At 42.0% G+C, this 18525-nt stretch overlaps 1 protein-coding gene across 2 annotated transcripts in view; it reads right to left on the bottom strand.

Annotated features, from left to right (window-relative positions):
* Window positions 1-192: 192 nt before the first annotated feature.
* Window positions 193-18525, bottom strand: part of cdh23 (cadherin-related 23) — a 177656-nt gene continuing 159323 nt past the window's right edge. For both annotated transcript variants that reach the window (XM_087850340.1, XM_087850339.1), the window contains 32 exons: window positions 17070-17291; window positions 16869-16988; window positions 16549-16729; window positions 16021-16154; window positions 15538-15747; window positions 15156-15263; window positions 12949-13051; window positions 12310-12435; window positions 12022-12225; window positions 11379-11837; window positions 11146-11262; window positions 10835-11059; window positions 9990-10159; window positions 9431-9568; window positions 8797-8916; window positions 8264-8441; window positions 7847-8058; window positions 7206-7400; window positions 7009-7122; window positions 6763-6892; window positions 6224-6487; window positions 5981-6142; window positions 5174-5430; window positions 4999-5096; window positions 4741-4861; window positions 4566-4645; window positions 4402-4442; window positions 4200-4260; window positions 3056-3185; window positions 2775-2894; window positions 2355-2465; window positions 193-1985 (listed from right to left, as the gene is read on the bottom strand). In XM_087850340.1, coding sequence (XP_087706466.1) covers window positions 1644-1985; window positions 2355-2465; window positions 2775-2894; window positions 3056-3185; window positions 4200-4260; window positions 4402-4442; window positions 4566-4645; window positions 4741-4861; window positions 4999-5096; window positions 5174-5430; window positions 5981-6142; window positions 6224-6487; window positions 6763-6892; window positions 7009-7122; window positions 7206-7400; window positions 7847-8058; window positions 8264-8441; window positions 8797-8916; window positions 9431-9568; window positions 9990-10159; window positions 10835-11059; window positions 11146-11262; window positions 11379-11837; window positions 12022-12225; window positions 12310-12435; window positions 12949-13051; window positions 15156-15263; window positions 15538-15747; window positions 16021-16154; window positions 16549-16729; window positions 16869-16988; window positions 17070-17291 — 5253 coding nt within the window. In that variant the 3' untranslated portion in view covers window positions 193-1643. The remainder of the gene's footprint in view (window positions 1986-2354; window positions 2466-2774; window positions 2895-3055; window positions 3186-4199; window positions 4261-4401; window positions 4443-4565; window positions 4646-4740; window positions 4862-4998; window positions 5097-5173; window positions 5431-5980; window positions 6143-6223; window positions 6488-6762; window positions 6893-7008; window positions 7123-7205; window positions 7401-7846; window positions 8059-8263; window positions 8442-8796; window positions 8917-9430; window positions 9569-9989; window positions 10160-10834; window positions 11060-11145; window positions 11263-11378; window positions 11838-12021; window positions 12226-12309; window positions 12436-12948; window positions 13052-15155; window positions 15264-15537; window positions 15748-16020; window positions 16155-16548; window positions 16730-16868; window positions 16989-17069; window positions 17292-18525) is intronic.

Below are 18525 nucleotides of genomic sequence, written 5' to 3'. Positions count from 1 at the left end.
TTTTTGTAGCGTTATGTTCCCACTTAAGCTTTTGTTCGCGGGTAGAACAGACGTCAACTGTGAGGTAACTGAGGGACTAATATTTAGGCTTATTAATGTTTATTTTCAGATTCCCAGGCTTTTTGTTCCTGCCTGAGCTCGTTCTGCTGCATCAGACACCAGACTTATGGCAACATCCATTGAGGTCAGAGGCCATTGCATAAGTCTTTTTATTACCACAGACCATCCCACAACATTTCCCAACACAGATCTCAGGGCTGGTGACAAAAATGACAAAGAAATAAAAACTTACAAAATGGGAATATAAAAAATCATTATTTTTTTAAAACACACCACTCATCAGAAACAGCATTAGTTGTCCTGCAAAGGAAAACAGAACGACATGTCACCATAGCACAAAATACACATACTCCAAACATCCAAAGTTGTTCCCTACCGATTTTGGTAAGCCAGCATATTTTTTTTTCTTCAAAAATATCTTTTAATTCCATCACATATTCTAGAAAATAAAAAAATAAAGCAAACATTGCTCATTGGAGCATGACTTTTACTCCCTCAGGTGGCAGTGTAAAGTCTCTGGGCACAATGCCTTCTTTATGTCTATAAAATGGGATAATTCATAGTTTCCCCCATCTATAAGTCTTTATCAACGCTTTCTCTAACTGCCCTTAATATCAAAGAATTATTTACTCCCTGTAACCCCAGTGCCAGATAACAGTCATCCTTCATCCACCATGTTCATCATTTAAGAAGTCTTCCTCTTCTTATGAAGGTTCTTGCTTTAACTGTGACTGACACAGTTATGTTCTACAAAGTGAGCTGGACTAGAGTCTGAATGTTCTCTGCTGCTCTTCAGATGATCAAAAAGAGCTCAGGCCTCCTCATCCCTTTGTGTGAGGCGAAAACGCCACTCCGTGAGCATCACTGGGAAAATACAGAGGTTCCCCTGTATCCATAAAGTGTTCATCAATAAAGTCCCAACAACAACATCTAATATCTCATTCAACACAGACATAGGCATCTTTCAATAAGGAAAAATATCGGCGTGATAAGGAATTGTTATTGTCTCAGTCTCCCATTGACGGCCATCCGCTGGTCTGAGTGTGTGTAGCATCATTTTTATTCTATTTATTTATTTTGAGTGTGTGTGTGCATTTGTGTGAGTGTCTGCAGTCCAGGCATGCCTTCAAAAAGTTTAGTGAGAACGAGGCACCTTCTGACGATTTTAAGGTCGTGGTTCAACAAGCTTCTCCCACAGGGAGGCTTAGTCCCTCTTTTCCACTCAGCTCTTCAAATAAAAGTTGATGAAACCAGGTTTTTTTTCTGTCTCGCTGAAGGAAAGTGTCGAGCTTGTCACTTTCCTTTATTAATATGTTTTCTTTTTAAATAAACCATCTCTTGACAAAATCCAACACGGGACCGTTTCCAATGCAAGATCCACCGACGCTGACCCAGTGCTGCGTTCGTCCTTTATCGGGATGTCTCAATGATGCACTGACGTTCGATGATGATGTTCCCTAGACTACACACACTGCTCCTCCAGTCCTTCCCAAACTTATCAGGGTGGCGGTGTGGAGGCACAAGGACACACACACACACACACGAGTCGTGGTTTACTCTCAGACCAGCGAGGCCTCGGCTAGTCATAACTCTGTGATCTCCAGCGGACTCTCGGACAGGGTGTCCCCATCCTTGTGGCGGTGCATCGGGGTGGACTTTGCAGACTCTGTACGGGCGTTGCGCTCAGAGTACAGTACCCCATCAGAATTGAGTGCCTCCAGAGAACGTGCCAGGGCCCGCTGGTCGTCCTCAGGCAGGCTGTTGAGGTCAGACGTGAGGAGCGTGCCTGTGCTGCCGTGGACCACGTGCACACCCTCAGACCCTTTCAACTCCACAGGAAGCTTGTGCTTGAAACGGAGAGTGCCCCGACCTCCACCCATACTCAGATGCTCATCGTCCTCATCATCCAAATCGCTCTGGATCAGCTGTTAAAGGAGGACAGGAGAGGAGAGGGAGAGTGAATGAAGCTGCTAGCTATTAATGCTGGGATTAAAATGCCTTAGGTTGATAAAGAAATAGCTTTGACAAGGTGCTAGAAAGGAGTAAATCAGTGGAACGAAACAGAAGTGAAATTAGTAGGTCACTGGAAGAAAAACACTTGAAACAAATAATCAGCAAATTTTAAGCTTAAACTTGGTTTGACCTGAAGTCTGGTTCACAGTACACGAGAAAGGAGAACCAGCAAGAAGGAATCACGTCAGAGTACGCAGACAAGATGTCAGAAAGGGAACTGAGAGAAATAGAAGATCATTCTCCAGCAGACAGGAACACCTTCAGCAGGTGCAGAAGCCCACCTCAGTGACAGATGAGATGTCTCCTTCGGTTGTGGATGCTGTGACAAGCCGTGCTGCAAAGAGCTTTTTCAGTCTCAGGTAGTCGTCCAGGACCACCTTGAGCAGGGAACCCTGACAGGATGGCAGTCATGATCAAACATAGTATGTAACACCATCCGCCTTTGCACACCCGCGCTGTCACAGGACAGATAAATAAGAATCCAGAGCAGGAAGGCCTATCCCTGAAGGCATGTTAAAAGCCTATAATAGAGTCCTCAGGGTCTGCCTCTATATTTTATACTCAGGACCTCCTACACTTCTTAAAAATAGGGAAAGGCTTGAGTTCTGGGACAAGAAGCTGTCCCGACAATTATGAGATGGATGGAGCAAAAATAAAAAAGAAAGTATGCGCATGTGTGAGTGCATTACTCCTGGTCTCACCTTGATAGGGCCCTCCCTCATGATATGGCCCAGTTTAGCAATGTTGTCGTACTCCTGAATTGCTGCCCTCAAGTAACGATCATCCTCAGGTTTCGCTTGAGGCTCTCGACCAAATGTGCCCTGTGAGAACAAATGGTGAAAACGTTATGGTGGAGTATTTCATGGTAAACGATACAAACTCCCATATTCTACATCTCTGAGTATTAAAACACATAGCAACATTGTATCTATTAATATACTTGGGGTGTTGTTGAGAAATACAAATGGATGTTGGTACTGACGTGAGTGCGTGCGGGGCTGTTCCACAGGTCAGTTATCTCACTCAGGTTCTCAGGCAGGTCATCCTCATGGTCAGCCTGAGCAGCCAGCTCCAGGTTGCGACAGAATGGGTCCAGCCACACTGGATTGGCCCTGCAGAAGCATTAAATCCATCAGTGAGAGGTTACACAAAGGACCTTGCCTTTGAAGGCATCAAAATAAGCTTCAAGAAAATGGTTAATTCAAATGAACTTCCTGATCTATGGAGAAAGGAAAGAAATGATTGGATTATGTGTCTCTTTTCTCGTAATTTGTTGTGCTATAGACATGCTGAGGACACCTAATTATGGTGAAAACAGCTCAAATAGTCATGACAATGCAGTTAACTATGATTTTTACAACTCTTTTGTCTGTAAGCTAATTATAAAGCTAATGTGCAGTTAGCTTAGTTTGATATAATGACACTGGAAACAGCTAGCCCGGAGCTATGCAGAGATAACCTTTAACACTTACTAATTAACATGTTAGTCTTGCCTTCACACGTTAAAACAACACTTTACGGTTTTGTGGGGAATTAAATTCCGCTAATATTTCTTGGGGTTGCAGGACGATGATTTTTAACTTTCAATTTTTTAGATTGTTCACTAGTTTTGTATACTGGTCTTTTTATTTTCTTGAGCATTTTGGAGCATTTAATTCTTGTTATAATTTAGTCCTTGGATTTTAATTTGTTCCCTCTTGTAGCTTAAGATTAAGTTAAAACGTTTAGTCATGGCGTTTACTTCCTGTTTTATTTTGATAAAATCTAGTGGTGTCTAGTGTTTAGTTTTACTTCCCCTCCTGTATCACTGTCTTTCTTTATTGTCAAGTGTCTTGTCTCCCTCCTGTGCCCTGCTCTTCTTCTGTCCTTTGTTGCAGTGTCTGTTAACCTCCTCTGTTATATTATTAATAAATACACTTATTTAGCATTTATTTGTTTATTGTTTTCTAAGTCAAGGAGAGGCATGCCTGAAAAAACAGAACTTGTCAAACAACAAAAATTAAGTGAGACTTTGAAAAAACAGAACTTGTCAAAAAACAAACATCAAGTGAGAACTTTGTTGTAAGTGAGAACTTCTTGTAAATAATGTTAGCCAGTAAAGTGTAAAAATAAAGCTATTATCTTACCCCTCAAAGGAGTACTTGTTAGTGTTGGGCATGTCCAGGATATCCATTAGTCCCTGGTTTCCTGTGAGGTAGAGGAAAGTTCAATGTAATGGAAAAACAGCTTTGAGTTAACTGATATTTTGTACTGTACATCAGCAGACAGCAAAGTCATTTCCTGATCAACAGATAAAGGGACCGTCCCATCAGTCGAGCTGCTTCTCACCTGTTGATCCTGCGACAATTGCTTTCAACTTCCTCTCATGTCTGCGTCAAACAAAAAGACACATTATGCGATCATAAACATGTTGATCAGCTGCTCAGACTGGTAGCGTGACTGAGCGAGTTTCAAACAATGTAAACAAATGTGCCTCAATACAAAATTCTTACACTCTGCGATAATGCCAATTCATTGTGACAAACAAAATCCCCGCAAAGCACAGCAGCACAGCCAAGATAATGATGACCAGCTGTGAAAGAGAAAAAGAAAGACACCTTAAAAGCACCAAAACCAAATAACATCTGCAGCAGGCTGGAGACTTCCAGAGTTGGCAGCTTTGCACACCTGCAGAGTAGAGATGTCGTCTGGCAGTTTGTCCCCAACAGCTGGCTGGACGTCCACAACATTGTATTTTCTGAACAGGTTTCTCAGCTGCTCTTTGTTTTCATCGATCATCTGAATAACCCTGGAAAGTATTAAAAACAGGAAATTGGTTCAGAATGTGTAGTCTGTGTGGTAATGTGTTGCACTGGCCTTATTATGCCTAGTGTATGTGAATCAAAGTGCAACCACGCTGCTTTGGAGCGCTAGTGCCTACGCGACCTTTCAACGTCTAGGATGGTGTTGGTCTGATTGTTGACAACGTGGATGAGCATATCAGTCTGAACATAGCTCACTCTGCCCTTCTTGTCCACATGAAACTGAAAAAAAAGGGTCAAAGATGTCAGATATCTACACACTGCAAACAAATCAAAGCATTTCTCTAAGAAAGCCTAACCTGTATGTCATCTAAATTGACAATAGCACCGGTGATGTTGGAGAGCAGGTTGATGAAATCTTCCTGGTTTGCACGAACAAAATCGGGAATCTCATTGAAGACTATCTTGACCCTCTGGTCATCCCGGAGAATATAGATATTCACATTAGTTGTTGTGCTGTGTCCAGCGAAATCACATGCCAAAATCTCAAGCTGGAAGTAGCCGGGATTAAAGGCTGTGAAGAGATCGTAAGTGCGGATGATGCCATCTGTCAAACCTGGGGAAATCAAGGGACAGCATTGTTTCTGTGTAAGAAATTTGCTTCACTCGGGAGCAAAAAGACTTTTGTCACTGTATGTACACCAGTACAACTGAAACCATGCAGAAAAGATCTGGTTTAAGTAACTTTCTCTGCGTCTGCGTGGGAAAATGTTTACGGGAAGCAAAATGTTCATGTGTGAGAACACTGTTACTATTTGTTAACTCGGTTTTATTGAAGCCATTTCAATTCCTATAATTTGTTTGCAAACGAGTTCAAAGTCTGAACTTACTCATTTGTAACAGAGTCGTCCTTATCTTTTAAAACAATATGTGAACAGTTTTTCATCAAGTTTTTATTATGAGATATTTGACATCTGCATTGTCTTTAAATCTCTCGCCATTGCTACACAGTGTTTTTGCCCTCTAGAATTCCGAAATACTTGTTGTGCAAGTTTCTTAAATGTCTTTTTTCTCACAGGTCAAAATGTACCCAAGATTAAAATACAATGCATTTTGGTTCCCCCTTCAGAGGATTTGCATTACAGCAATGCATTATAGAAACGCACCGATGATGAACATATTGCCAACATCCTCACTGCCGTTGTTCTGTGAGTGGAAGTAGCGGATCGTAACAATGTGGTACTGGACCACGCTGTTGTTGCCTATATCATTATCTATAGCCACCAACTTGATAAGCTCTGAGCCCACTTTGGCGTTTGCTGCAACTCCTAAAACAAGAAAGAAATGTACAAAGTAAATGTCGGCATCACATAGTCCATCATACAGATTTATGCAGGAAAGCAGGATACCTGCAGTGTACTCTGCCTTTATGAAGCGTGGTGTCTGGTCATTGATGTCTTCCAGTTCAATCCGGACTTCCAGCAGACTGGGGTCTTGAGCCGGATCCAGAGCTTTAGCCCGTAATGACCTCTGACCCCTGGGGGGAGTCCAGCTCTTGTTGCTGGAAGCCTTGATTATGATGGAGTAGACTGGGATCTCCTCTCGGTCCAGATCTTTGAGCACTTTTAACTCTCCATCTAGACTCAAGCCAAAGTTTCCATCGCTGTTTCCTCCTTCAGGAAGAGACACATTTGGCCACATTAAACACTGAAGCTTCAAAGAGCGAACAAAGACAGCTAGATCCATACAAATGTCTTCATTATTCTCAAGCTTTTGAAGTACAAGGACTTTCATATGGCCACACAATAGAGATACAAAAAGTTAGGAAAACTTGTTTTATAATCTTCCTAAATTCAAGACTTTGGTTAAATCAGTTATTGAACTGACTGAGAAAATAAATCACAATTAACAGCAAAAACATGCTACTGTGTGTAGAGCACCGAGTGACCTGCAATAAAGTAGTAGACGATTGCATTGGAGCCCTCATCGGCGTCCACAGCTCTGGTTATGTTGCCCACAATGGTTCCTGGATGGGAGTGCTCAGGCACTGTCAGCTTCTGGTAAGGCAAGCCACCACGCTGGGAAGTGCACACACACACAGACCATGAGAAAATATTACACAAAAACACATGAACACGATCTCTTATGTACAGATGACCACATTTACGATGTATTCCTAGATCTGTGTGCTCACAGGCGGTTTGAGGAAGACAGGCTCATTGTCGTCGATGTCCGACAGCGCCACCTGCAGAGGCTGTGTGGTCTCATAAGGCACTGGCTGGCCCATGTCACGGGCCACAATAATAAGCTGAGAGAACAGTTTGCACAGGGTTAGCGTCACACACCTACAATTACACCAACTGAAAACACAAACAAACTCTGGTGACTCACGCTAAGCAAGGCCTGCTTCTCTCGGTCAAGCTTTGCAGTAGTAGTAATGACTCCAGTCACGGCATCAATGTGAAAGTTTTCCCAGTCTCTGTTACCGGCTCCCGTCTGCAGGAAGGCATAGCGCACTTCTCCATTGAGCCCCGCATCAGCATCTGTAGCATGCACTTCATACACCACCAGTTCTGGACGTTGTTCCTGTACAGAGCAAAGAAGGGCAGTGAGTGTTTGCGTGACGTGAACTAAATACCCTATCTATATTACTCAAATGCAAGAAATCTGTGGTTTATGAGAGGTTTCTATATTGTGATATGGTATGATGTCTCTCAGTTGGACGATAAACAACTCTTGAAAGACCACAACCAAACCACAATAAGGGTTCTTTTATTAGAGCCACTTATGATACTGATGGAGTGTCAGACAAATATGACTAATCCACATGAAATACATTTTATTAGCAGTGTATTCAAAAGGAAGTAAAAGTATAAGTTCAACTCTTCACAGTAAAACCAGTGACTCATTTCTTTTGAGCATCATAGTAGCACTAGAGTAAAGAAATCAGGACATATTTATCCTTGCACAACAGAAGCAAAAGCACATGCTGACAACGATGACTTAAAGAAGGCTGTGAATGCAGATAGTACCTCTAGGATATGGATGATAGTTCCATTGGCTGGCCTAACAAACACAGGTCTGTTGTCATTGACATCTATGACTATGATGATCAGGTCCGCTGTGCCCCATAGGGGGGGACGCCCCTGGTCTGTAGCCACCACAGTCAGGTTGAAACGTTCCGACGACTGAAGCAGACGTCGCGATCGCACCAGTCCTGTGTTTGGATCCAGGGAGAACGCATCTGAAAAAGCGCAAGGGAAGACAAAGTTGTGATACTATTCTCTTTCCACCGATTATATAAGCGATTAAAAAGCAAAGTGTGGATATTTATTGGAAGAATTCAAGCTGTACCTAAGGTAGTAACTTTTAATTCAAAGCATAGTTCATTGAAAAGATTTAGTCATGTGACCCTATTGAGGATTTTATTGCATCTTGCGTCTTCATACCTGAATGGGGTCCCAACATGTTGTAGAGTACTGCGCCATTCTCGCCTTCATCCAGGTCAATAGCCTTTATTGTTATCACAGAAGTACCACTGGGCTCATTCTCAAACACACTGGTGTTGTACACTCGCTCTGAGAAGCGCGGCCGATAGTCGTTGATATCGAGAACAGTCACCAGGACCTGATTTGACACATTATAATGCAAAAGGATATTAGGGATAGTATTAGCTTGGGCTTTAAGATCTGCAGAGTTTAGCTCAGCGCACAGTTAAAACAATAATTCAAATTATAAAAATTATATATATATTATAAGATAAGCATTGGCTTCAAATTCATAGATTTGACACCCTTAATAAGTATTTGATCAAGTGTTTGCACGATTTGCTATTTTTTGACTTTGACAACACAACTTGTAAAATTAGCCTATTTCTCATTTCCATAAGGGTTCAATGAATCACCCAAATACTAAAGACATATTTACAATATTGTTTATGTGTAAACCAAATATTTTTGCCATCACGAACTACGATTTCTACCTGGACAGAGTTCTCTCGTCTCTTGTTTGGACTGTCGCCGGGATTGTCTCGGGCGACAGCTGTTAAAGTGTAGTGATCCTTTGTCTCTCTGTCTAGAGGGGACAGGATGTAGATCTCTCCCTAACGCAGAAGAGAAAGAATGATGAGGGGAAGAAGTAAAAGTGTTGACTGGGAGAACATTTAGTTGGCTCTGTGTTTATGACAGAACAGAAGTCAAATACGGTCAAGTATGTACTGTAGATATCTTTAGGTCATTAAAATCCTTTTGCATAAACTTGTGTTTCCTGGTAGTATGCTCCTCAGTCCTGCCAGGAGAGATAACACAGTAAAACACTCCTCACTACTCAATAAATGTTTATTTTTTTCCCCAGAGGACAGAAATTCCACATTTTCAGTAGAACCTGCTGTTCAAAGGTTATGGATTGCTTCGCTTTAACCTTTCCACTAAAATCTCACACAGTGGAATGTTACATTTACTGTAACTACTCTGAGATGTTTTTGTTACACTTTAAGCAAAGCTTTGTCATTTTGGATTTTCTAGGAAATGCTAAAACAAAACTCTAATTACAGAAACAAAAATAAAGCAATTTTATTTACACTAGATCAGATTTTGCTGGTGTATGAGTTCACTTACAGTAGATGGTCTGATTCCAAACTTGCCCTCTCCATCTACCAGGCTGTACTCAATCACTGCAAAGAGGCCAGAATCAGCATCTGTAGCATGGACGCGAACTATGGTGGTGCCTAAGTCTACATTCTCAAACACAGGCTCCTACAAACAAGAAAAAAAGAACAAAAAAACACTCATGCAGTACAAGTCTTGATGACATTGCAAAGCGAGCTCATTTTTACAGTTAATACACTGGTGGCAGTTTACTGTGGTGAATTAATTTCATGGATTTTGTGTGCTCTTATTCATAATTTAATGACTTTGTTATTTCTCGGTTTGCTGTGTTTTGTCCTTTTCGGGCTCACGTGCGCTGGTACTTTATTTAATTTAGACATAGATGTAACTAATGACACTAATAACACTGGCATCCTGAGGCTTGTACTTCTCCTGCGGTAGGCTCTTAAAATCTCCACAAATATCAAGTTTAAGCAGTGATCACAGAGAATATAGAAACATTTTAAGCAACAGTCCTACACAAATTTGCTTCAATTGTGTTCGTGTTTCTTAGCATCCTCTTTAATACCTGATATGACGGTTGTACAAAGACAGGGTTGTTGTCGTTGACATCTACAATACGCAGATAAACTGGCAGCTCAGCAATCTTGGGAGGAGTGCCGTGGTCCTGAGCACGAATTGTAAAATTCAGCCATTGGACCTGCTCAAAATCCACCGTCTGGTTGGCTACGATCTTACCTAGAAAAAATGGTATCACAATGATAGTCACAGTCAACATTCATGTACTATAGCCTGTGTTTAGATTTTAAATTTGCATGACAACAAGTACGGAAAAGTATAATATAAACACAATTACAATAAAAACAAGTCAAATAAAAAAATAAAGCTAGTAAATAGTAGCTTGTAAATCTCATAAACCCATATTTTCACAGAACAGAACATAGAAAACTTATTTAAACTGAGAAAATGCACCAGTTTAAGAGAAATATTTTCTTATTTTGTTCTGTACATCATGAGACATTCAAAGTGTTTGCAATTTTACATTAAGGAATATTATTCTGAAATCCTTTTACAGATGCAGTTTTTTTTTTTTTTTGCCTCTGCCCTCTTTACTTCTGAGTTTACTCTCAGTTTACTTCATTAGTTGCAAAATGTTTCAAAATGTGGCACCACCCCAAGTTTTTTGAGACATGTCAAATTCCAAATGAGCTAATATTTTTCATTAAATATAAAAAATATTTCAGTTCAAACATGTGTTTTTGTTGTATACTGTGAATAAAATAAGATTAGCAAATCACTGCATTCTGTTTTATTTGATGTTCCAAGTAACAGCACACAGCATCTTAAATGAAAGCAAATCTAAAACTGGTGCATGCTGCGTTTGTTGACAGCATGCAGCCAACGACAGCTCACCAACTGAAGGGTCCTCTAGTCTAACGTATCCCCCTCGAGGCAAGTGAAGCAGTTGGTAGATGATCTGGCCATTGGGACCCTTGTCTGGATCTACAGCTGACACTGACAACAGCGTTGTGCCTGGCTGAGCTCCTTCTAAAATCTTCTCTGTGAAGTTAGTCACTCCAAAAGGCCGGAAACGAGGAGCATTGTCATTTACATCCAACACGTTGATGGTTAATCTTGCTGTAGAGGAGATCATGATATGAGAGATACGTGGAAACTACTTAGGAAATCACTTATAATAAACTGAAGGTTAAAGAGTCACTTACCATTGGGAACACTTCCTGACCTGTCAATAACGTCGCTGGCATTGTCATGTACGGACACAATGATCTCAAATGTAGCTACCAGCTCTCTGTTGAGAGGGTTGCGTACGAATACCGCGCCTGAAAGTCCATATAAAGACACACAAAAGACCTGATATAGCCGGTATCCATCATCATTACTCAAAGTAAAGCTTTTTAGATCTAAACATACAACGCGGTAGAAATATATGTATCACCTGTGTGTAGATCAATCCCAAAGGACTCCTGGAGCCCATCCACTGGCTTGTTCCCATCATCCTTTGCCTCCACGGAAATAATGTAATACTCCAGCCGCGGATGCAGATCAGGGTCCTCGGCAGTCAGCGTGGCTACCACCACACCGGGTGGAGTGGACTCATTGACGTTTATCACGGTTACAGGCTGTATAAAACGTGGCCGTGAGTCGTTGACATCATCCAGGATAACAGTCAGGGTGGCCGTGCCAGACAAAGGGGGTGTGCCGCGGTCAGTTGCTATGATGACAAGACGGTAGGATCCGCGCTCCTCTCTGTCAAGCGTGGCGTTGCCCACTAAGACAGCGCCAGACAGCGCTTCGACCACAAAGCGGTCCTCTGCGCCACTTTCCAACCGGTACGTCAGCCATCCGTTAGAGCCAGAGTCAGCATCGGTGGCAGACAGCTGAGTCACCACAACACCTGGAAAAGACAAAGTAATGACTGGAGAGCAAACATACACACACACATTGTGATCAGGTATCACTACACCGAAGACAAAAAGCCCCTAAACCTCATACAGTGGAGGGGTAATACTTTTGTTTCAACGCCCCTCCTCCCACCCCACTCACTGACCCAGATCATAGAAACAAAGCAATGCACACACCAGTCGGGCTGTTTTCAGGAAGTCGAACGCTGAAACTGGACGGGCTAAAGACAGGAGGGTTGTCATTTTGATCCAGGATGGTAACTGTGAGAGGTACACTGTTGTTTAAACCTCCTATGTCCTCCGCAACCAGAAACAGCTCTACACGAGGCTCCTGAAATGCCTCTCGGTCCAACTTTGCTCCCTGGCGCACAAGTATCACACCTGGAGGGAGATACAGACTTTACCATCACACTTTTTTAAAAAAAAACAAACTTCTTTCTTGTTACTGGAGAGTCACAATGTTACCAGTATCAGCATCTACGGTGAGGAGGTCCACCCTGGGTCCCAGCAGGCGGTACTTCACCACAGCATTATGTCCAATGTCTTTATCCTCAGCTAGAACTGGTCCATTTAAAACTGTTACAGTGGTTCCTACAAGACAAAGATGTCAGGAATGAAGAAAAAGCTGTCCTCCCAATTTAAATCAATTTGTGGTAAAAAGAAAAGTCATCTTAATTATTACACAATGAAAATTATTCGCGTAAAATTCTTTGCTTTTCTTCTTTAAAAAGTAGTCGTTGTTTGGGGATAGATTTAAGCTTGTCACTTCTGCTGACTTTAGTCTCACAATATTTCAAAAATAACATTGATCATCAGTCCTTACAAGGTAAAGGACTTTTGGAAGAAGTCTTCTGTACTGTCCCCCAGTGTTTTTTATTTGTGTTTTGAACAAATGTATTTTGTGTATCTGAAGTGTATTTATAATACAAGGCTACTAAATCACTCGACAAAGTGAAAAAAAAAAAAGCCTTTGCTGAACACGAACTGTGTGTAAACAGATTCAGGAAGTGGGTTAGACAGTGCTACAGACCATGTTGCTCTGCCATGCAGTTATAGGTTGCAAAGGTAGACACACACACACACCCACACACACACGGATGCTACCTGCAGCAGAGTTTTCTGTGATTTCAGCCCTGTAGCTGCTCCTGGTAAACACAGGCCTATTGTCATTCTCATCCAAAATGGTGATAACCAAGAAGTCTGAATCCTGGTGTGTGGGACAAAAGATTCATGGAAAGAAAATGCTTAGAAGACTGTGTGACACAGCAAGCAAGAGACAAATATAGGTCAGTCAACCTGCAAACTAATATAGAGATACCATACGTCAGATCAGACAGATTTTGCACTACTTTGTTGCATGCACTAATAGACTGCATTCAGACTCTTAGCAGTTCACATCTCTGCAGGCAAGACGAACAGTTTCACACCTTTTCCCACAGATGCATGGTGCGTTTAAAGAAAACCTCACAACTGCAGTTTGATGAACTATGTTACTCTTGCTTTAAGTAAAAAGACCACATATGAACAGGATGCAGGAAGTAAAGTATCAAAAATACCAAACAGGTGGGACATAGGTATAAACAAAAGTGTCTTATAACTCTTAAAGTATCAAAATTATGTAACTTTCAAAGATGAACTTCATTTGAACTAGTACTACTAGTACTAGTACCTAGTAGAGCAAAATGGGCATAGAAAAACTTTAGATTGAAAGTTTTGCTATTTCTCTTACATGAATCCACAATTTGCACATTTTTACATTATGTAACTTTTATAGTTGTGATCAAAGGTTTATATGCAGTCATCATGGGCATGAATGTCATGGTAAATTTGTCACCATACAACTGAGTGGCGGGTGTGTCGGGGCTGGCGGTGTTCTTCCTGGGTCCACCTTGAGGCGGAGTCAGGCAATCTCCTTCACCTTCCTCAGTGGATTTCCTCCACTATCACTGCCTCCACCCTGCCCACTGAAGCTCTGGATTCCCTGCCACAAAACCATTCACTTGGGTTCACGACGACGCCTCCCAATTGGAAAACCGGTCTGATCCAAGTAAGCAGCCACACCTACTGAACCACTCCTCAGATTTCCTGCCTCACTTTGCCTCATTGCTTCTGTTCTCCTTGTGCCCTGGAGGAGACTGTAATCCTGCTCTGGTTAAACCAGTCATCTGTGCCCGTCTTCCGCTCCTGTGTTTCCCTAAGAAGTCTCCCCTCCACCTCACTGACGCTCCGCACATCTTCCCCTTATTGTACATATTCATGTAAATAGTTGTTTAATATCATGTGGGGTTGTTGTGGGTTTTGGTGTTTGTAAATGGCTTTGATATCACTGAATAAATCAAGTGTAAATCCATCGCTGAGCTTACTGAGTCTGCTTTTGGGTCCTTTTCCCTCAACCTGGCCTCCAGGTCACCTTGTGACAAACATGGGCTTTTAAACTTTTAAAACTTCGAAGTTTTCTTTTTCCAGTACAGCATGCATACATGCTTTTGGTAGACATCAACAAGCTTTTGCATAACTTAGGTTGGATATTTGACCATTCTCCTTGGTAGATTTGGTAGAATTCATATACATTAGTTGGTTTCCTGGCACATGCTAGTTTTAAGGTTGGGGCTTTAGGAACACCAATCAAAAAGCTTAACATTTACTGCTTTATCCACTGGAAAACCAGTTTTGATGTGTGTTTGGATCATTTTCCTGTTGTAGCACCCAGCTGTGTCAAGTTTCAATCATCAAGCTGCTGATTTCAGGTGAAGTTGATGATGTCTCGTCTGGCCATAAAATCTGTTCTCCAGAAGGCATTTGGCTTGTCCATGTGAGTCAGAACTCACCACCAACACATCGCAGAAGCTGGCCGCCCCTCCCTGAGCCTGGTTCTGTTGCAGTTTTCCTGTTAAAAGAGTTTCTCCTTTCCACTGTCATCAAATGCTTGCTCATAGGCGTGTCTGATTGTTGGGTTTTCTCTCTGTTATGGTGGGCATCTGTTATTGTACAATATAAATCAACTTGAGGTCACTGTTGTTGTGATTTAGGGCTATATTACCCATTTGTGCCTTGTTCATCGTTCAACCTAAAGCAATCACCCAGAGTTTGAAGGGCTCATTTACATTTCATTCACACTATGGCAAGTGCTTTCGTGAAACAACTATTTGTGCATAACCTAAAAAGCACGCTTGCAGTTAAATTCCCGAGATAAGCTGCAAAGACACACTATTTTATTTGCAGGCAGATGGGTTCATTGGTCTCTCTGTGAAACTGTCAGGGTGGTAGCATGCGAACACTTGCAACAAATGCACACAGGAGAGTGAGCTTACCCTACGAGCGATGCGGGGATTCTCGGGGTTGTCTTTGACGGTGATGGTGAGCGTGTATTCCGCTACTCGCTCTCTGTCTAGTGGTCTGTTGACCTGGACGACACCAGTCTGTGATACAAACAAGAGACCGCATATTTCACCCTTATCTTAAAAAAAAAGACAAATTCATATCCTGTCACATAAGCTTTTTATTTATAGTCTATACACAGCTAATGTATATAGCTGGACTGCTTAAGATTAAAGGGAGCCTGAATATTTTCATAGGTTAAACTAAACTGATAAACTGATCTGGGACTAAATCTAGAAGCACTTGGATGCTTCTTTATCTTCCACCGCCTGCTCCACCTTTTTCAGCCTAAACCCCACCACCCAGTTCTCTCACTGTGTCATTGATGTAGAAGGCTCCATCCTGGTTGCCAGCAGTGATGTTATAAGTGAGCAGTGCGTTGCGTCCGCTGTCTGCATCTTGTGCCCGGACTCTGGCCACAGACGTGTGTACTGACGCGCCTTCACTTACACTTGTGTTGTAAGGCAGGTTAAGGAGGACCGGGTCGTTATCATTGATATCAAGGACATAAACCCCCACCAGCACCTGAAAAACATAAGAGCCACCTTTAAAAATAAATGCATTCAGTTCAAGCTGTTTGAACAGCTATTAATAAACCCATAAAAACAAGACTTTATTATGATTTTTTTATATTGTCGGTTATGTGACATAAAGAGATTAAAAAAAACTACAGCAGTCATTCAGGTGATATATAGTATCCTACATGTGGTTAGTGTGTATAGTAAGCAAATAATAGAACTTAAGCCACATTTAACACACAGTAACAGACATAGCAGAGTGTGTGAAAGCGTGGCCCACCGAGCTGTTGCGAGACGGGGTTCCCAGATCTCGGGCTGTGACAGTGATGTTGTAGAAGGCAGTGGTCTCTCTGTCGAGCTCTACATCCTTTCTCACTCGAAGCTCACCCTCCACTGGGGAAACCATGAACTCGTCTGACAGAAAAACATATAAGAGAGTGGAGATGCATATCAGTGTTGAAGGGGGTGTTCCTACGCTTCTTATGTGACGTTATCTAAAGGCTCTCTACTTCACTAAAGGCGAAAAATGTCCCAGACCTTTACAGGACGCTGGGGGTGTCCCTGAAACGCCCTGCCTCGGTTGTGAAAATGCTGCACGTCCCTTTTATACGACTATAAAATTTGGTTACTTAATAGTCAGGTTACAATGTTGCAAGGACATTTTGGACACGTTTCCAGGAAGTGTTACGAGACGGTGCCCTTCACAATAACTGTAATGTTCTCAGGATGTTTCAGAGACGTTTTGAGGTGGTAATAAAGGATTTCATAACAGTTTACCGTCACCACAGCAAATCAGTCTGATACGAACTTTGGAAATCTCCACCGGTGATGCTGTACTCCACTTTGCCGTTGAGCCCGGAGTCTTCGTCCCTGGCTCGGAGCGTCCACACCCGAGGCCCTGGCTGACCTTCAGTAACTTCAAAAGGTCCCTCGTAGGCTCTGGGAAAAGTGGGTGTCACGTCATTTATATCCAGGACGTTCACCAACACCTAAAGAGGGGACAGGAGGGGAGAGTCAAATGAGAGCTGGTACACAGACGAAGGCGATCCTCGATAAAATGCAGAATGCATGTGGGAGGATTTCTATGTGCGTTATTCTGTAAATATAAATATGAGTGTTCGTCATCACTGTTGTGCTAGATGTCAGGCGAAGAGCAGGTTTTGGACACTGGTCCGTAGCTGTGACCACCAGCGCATAATGTCCGTTGCTGATCTCAAAGTCCAGCTCCTTCACAGCGGTAATTCTCCCCTAAATAAACGCAGCATTAACAGGTTAACATTTTTCTGTTGCTGCTTGTGACGCTTCAGCATAACTGCTTTTATGTCTCACCGTGATGCTGTTGATGTTAAAAGTCTGGATCAGGTTGCCTGAAGCGATGGCATATCGCAAGGTGCCGTTCAAACCCTCATCTGGGTCAATGGCCGTTACCGTAGCGATGGTGGCACCCACTGTCTCCGGTCCCTCGCTCAGCACTGTGACGTACTCCTCTTCGGGGAACTCCGGGGCGTTATCGTTCTCATCCACAATACGAACGTAGATGGTGGTTGAGGTCTGCATTACACACAGAGAGACACAGAAAAGCATTCACAGCTGCATGCTCCGTTTAGAGTGATTTTATTTATGTGAATGACAGAAAAACGATTAATTTGTGGCAACTGAGGCTGCAAGGGAGTCTCAATATGAGTTCATACTTCTTTTGTATTACAATTACAATGAAACTACAATGAGTTATCATCAGTTGGGCGTGCATAGGTCAACAACACAACAAAGCAGGATTATTTCTAACATTTTCCGTTAAAGAGAAAACACTTGTGATGCTCTCATGTGACACTGGATATTCAGCATTTACTTTATATGAAGGAATAATAAAATAAAGAAATAAAAACAGGTGCATTGTTTGCTGAAAGAATATCTTGTGAGAACCAAAACTGCAAAATCATGAAAGTGAGCCATAAAGCCACTCATTTCTGGTTGTTCAGATCTTGGCACATCAGCAGAAGTAAAGGTATCACTGCATGAGATAAAGGTCATGCAAGTTCCTGCTCCACCAGTTCCCCAACCAGTGGTGCGATAAGAAAGAGCGACTAACCTGGCCCTTCAGGCTGGGGGGGTTAAATTCGTCATTCGAATTTTATAATGCTCCAAAAACAAAACCCACCAAGTGATAACCTGAATATCACCGCAGCTTTGTTTACTCTAAATAGTTTTTGGCTAAATTAAAAAAAAAAGAGAAAAGACCTCAGTAAAACTTTCGAGGCCCAAAGGTGAAGTGCGATCATTTTTCACAGGAAGATCAGTTTACTTGTAAAAGAGCTCTCTTACTATCACGTTTATGTTTTGTGTCCTCGTGATGCCACTGGGCTCATCTCAGTCTTAATTGTGCCTGAAAAAAATCTGATTGGAAACAAACAAAATCCCAGTTTGCTACAAACTGGATACTGAGCATTCGCAATAAACATTTTTGAAATTTATCAGAAATATATACTGCCACTCCAAAACATGTCTTCTGGGCTGCAGACTATCACAGACTAAACGTCTAGATATTTCTAGACATACCTAACTAGAAGTAAAATCTTACAAGTCAGCAGACATTTCCTGATATTGTGACGTCTCGCAGATATAGTGGTCAGATATGCACCAGTCTGAAAACAGAACAAGCTCATTTAGAAACAGTTTAATCACATTGGGGTTTGTTTTCTCCACCAAAAGACTCCAGCACCCTCAACACTATGTGCAACACATGTCGAGTCAACATGTGTCTTGATGGTCATTTGCTAACTATCGT

The sequence above is a fragment of the Neolamprologus brichardi genome, chromosome 13 (genome assembly GCF_056152115.1).
Source record: "Neolamprologus brichardi isolate AB-2024 chromosome 13, ASM5615211v1, whole genome shotgun sequence".
NCBI lineage: Eukaryota > Metazoa > Chordata > Actinopteri > Cichliformes > Cichlidae > Neolamprologus > Neolamprologus brichardi.
The sequence above is the reverse complement of the archived record's forward strand: the minus strand, read 5'-3'. Positions and strand labels throughout refer to the sequence as shown.